We start from the raw sequence: 2918 nt of genomic DNA on the forward strand, positions 1-2918 counted from the left end.
CGCCGACTCGACGGCGGCCGGGGCCTCCGGGGGCCGGGGGGGGGCGCCGGCGCCCCGCTGGTGCAGCCGCCGGTGCCGCCGCAGGGTGCCCGGGTCCCGGAAGGCCTTGCCGCACTCCCCGCAGGGGTAGGGCCGCTCGCCGGTGTGCCCGTAGGCGTGGCGCAGCAGGTGGGCCGAGCGGCTGTAGGCCTTGCCGCAGACGCCGCAGCGGAAGGGCCGGCGCCGGGGCGGGCCGTGGCGGGCCCGGAGGTGGCAGGCCAGCCCCTCCGGCCGGCCGAATCGCTGGAGGCAGAGCGGGCAGCGGTGCGGGCGCCGGGGGTCGTGGATCAGCCGGTGGCGCGCCAGCTCGTAGCGCTCCTTGAAGGCCCGCCCGCAGTCGGGGCAGACGAAGGCCGGGGGCCGCTCGTGGCGCCGCCGGTGCTTCTGGAGGTACCAGGGGGTGGCGAAACGCTTGGGGCACAGCGGGCAGCGGTAGGGCCGGCTCTCGTCCTCCTCCTCCCCCGGCGAGGGGGGCTCCGCGGGTCCGGCGGACGAAGTCGAAACCGTCCCGTCCTCCCCGCAGCGGTGCCTCTGGAGGCGCCAGGGGCTGGCGAAACGCTCGGGGCACAGCGGGCAGCGGAAGGGCCGGCTCTCGTCCTCCCCCTCCCCCTCCTCCTCCTCCTCCTCTCCCGGCGAGGGGGGCCCCGCGGGTCCGGCGGACGAAGCCGAAACCGTCCCGTCCTCCCCGCAGCGGTGCCCGGCCAGCACCCGGAAATAGCCGAAGACCCGGCCGCAGCGGGAGCAGATGAAGGGGGTGCGGGGCGGGTGCCGGGCGCGGTGGCGGTAGAATGGCCAGGCCCGGGCGAAACGGCGCCCGCAGTCGGGGCATCGGAGCGGTGCCAGGCCCGGGTGGGCTGCCAGCTTCCTCTTCCTCCTCCGCCCTCTCTCTGCGGTCTCGCCCTCTTCATCCTCCTCTCCCACTGTCCGCGCGGAGGTCGACATCTTCTGCACCCCCCCCTTACCCACGGTCCCCGCTCTCTCCCTCTCTCTCTCTACGCGGCCTTCTTGCTTGGCGTTGGTCGGGCAGACGTCTCCTCCCTCTCTCTCTCACTCTCTCTGCGTCTCGGTGCCAACACCCCACTCTCTTTCGTTGGTCTATCTCTGGGCACGTGGGATCCTGGCACCGCCCCTGTCCTCGGGGTGGGCAGCGAGGGGAGGGGAAGGGGTGGAGGGGTTCCTGGTGGGAGGGGGTGGACCGCAGTTACTGTGGGGGAGAGGGGGAGAGAGACAGGGAGAGGGAGAGGGAGAGAGAGAGAGAGGGAGAGGGAGACAGAGAGAGAGAAGGGGTTTGCAATTATTTAATCACTGGGTAATGCACTGGATTTATTTACAATGGAGGGGTTTGCAATTATTTAATCACTGGGTAATGCACTGGATTTATTTACAATGGAGAGGTTTGCAATTATTTAATCACTGGGTAATGCACTGGATTTATTTACAATGGAGAGGTTTGCAATTATTTAATCACTGGGTAATGCACTGGATTTATTTACAATGGAGAGGTTTGCAATTATTTAATCACTGGGTAATGCACTGGATTTATTTACAATGGAGAGGTTTGCAATTATTTAATCACTGGGTAATGCACTGGATTTATTTACAATGGAGAGGTTTGCAATTATTTAATCACTGGGTAATGCACTGGATTTATTTACAATGGAGAGGTTTGCAATTATTTAATCACTGGGTAATGCACTGGATTTATTTACAATGGAGGGGTTTGCAATTATTTAATCACTGGGTAATGCACTGGATTTATTTACAATGGAGGGGTTTGCAATTATTTAATCACTGGGTAATGCACTGGATTTATTTACAATGGAGGGGTTTGCAATTATTTAATCACTGGGTAATGCACTGGATTTATTTACAATGGAGGAGTTTGTAATTATTTAGTCACTGGGCAATGCACTGGATTTATTTACAATGGAGGGGTTTGTAATTATTTAATCACTGGGGCCATGCACTGGATTTATTTACAATGGAGGGGTTTGTAATTATTTAATCACTGGGGCCATTCACTGGATTTATTTACAATGGAGGGGTTTGTAATTATTTAATCACTGGGCAATGCACTGGATTCATTTACAAAAGGGGGGTTGTAATTATTAAACCACTGGGCAATGCACTGGATTTATTTACAAAAGGGGGGTTGTAATTATTTAACCACTGGGCAATGCACTGGATTTATTTACAATGGAGGGGTTTGTAATTATTTAATCACAGGGACCATGCACTGGATTTATTTACAATGGAGGAGTTTGTAATTATTTAATCACTGGGGCCATGCACTGGATTTATTTACAATGGAGGGGTTTGTAATTATTTAATCACTGGGCCAATGCACTGGGTTTATTTACAATGGAGGGGTTTGTATTTATTTAATCACTGGGGCCATGCACTGGATTTATTTACAATGGAGGGATTTGTAATTATTTAATCACTGGGCAATGCACTGGATTTATTTACAATGGAGGGGTTTGTAATTATTTAATCACTGGGGACATGCACTGGATTTATTTTCAATGGAGGGGTTTTCAATTATTTAATCACTGGGCCATGCACTGGATTTATTTACAATGGAGGGGTTTGTAATTATTTAATCACTGGGGCCATGCACTGGATTTATTTACAATGGAGGGGTTTGTAATTATTTAATCACTGGGAAATGCACTGGATGTATTTACAATGGAAGGGTTTGTAATTATTTAATCACTGGGCAATGCACTGGATTTATTTACAATGGAGGGGTTTGTAATTATTTAATCATGGGGCAATGCAATGGATTTATTCACAATGGAGGGGGTTGCAATTATTTAATCACTGGGCAATGCACTGGATTTATGTACAATGGAGGGGTTTGTAATTATTTAATCACT

The 2918-nt window shown here is 52.9% G+C and overlaps 1 protein-coding gene across 1 annotated transcript; it reads right to left on the bottom strand.

Moving 5' to 3' along the window:
• Nucleotides 1-7: 7 nt before the first annotated feature.
• Nucleotides 8-1239, bottom strand: LOC122545557 (zinc finger protein 771-like; the record flags this gene model as incomplete). The annotated part of the gene is made up of 1 exon (XM_043684534.1): nt 8-1239. A coding segment is annotated over exon 1 (974 nt), but the record flags the coding sequence as incomplete, so codon positions are not given.
• Nucleotides 1240-2918: the final 1679 nt, after the last annotated feature.

Source organism: Chiloscyllium plagiosum, unplaced genomic scaffold (assembly GCF_004010195.1).
Source record: "Chiloscyllium plagiosum isolate BGI_BamShark_2017 unplaced genomic scaffold, ASM401019v2 scaf_91688, whole genome shotgun sequence".
Classification (NCBI taxonomy): Eukaryota; Metazoa; Chordata; class Chondrichthyes; order Orectolobiformes; family Hemiscylliidae; genus Chiloscyllium; species Chiloscyllium plagiosum.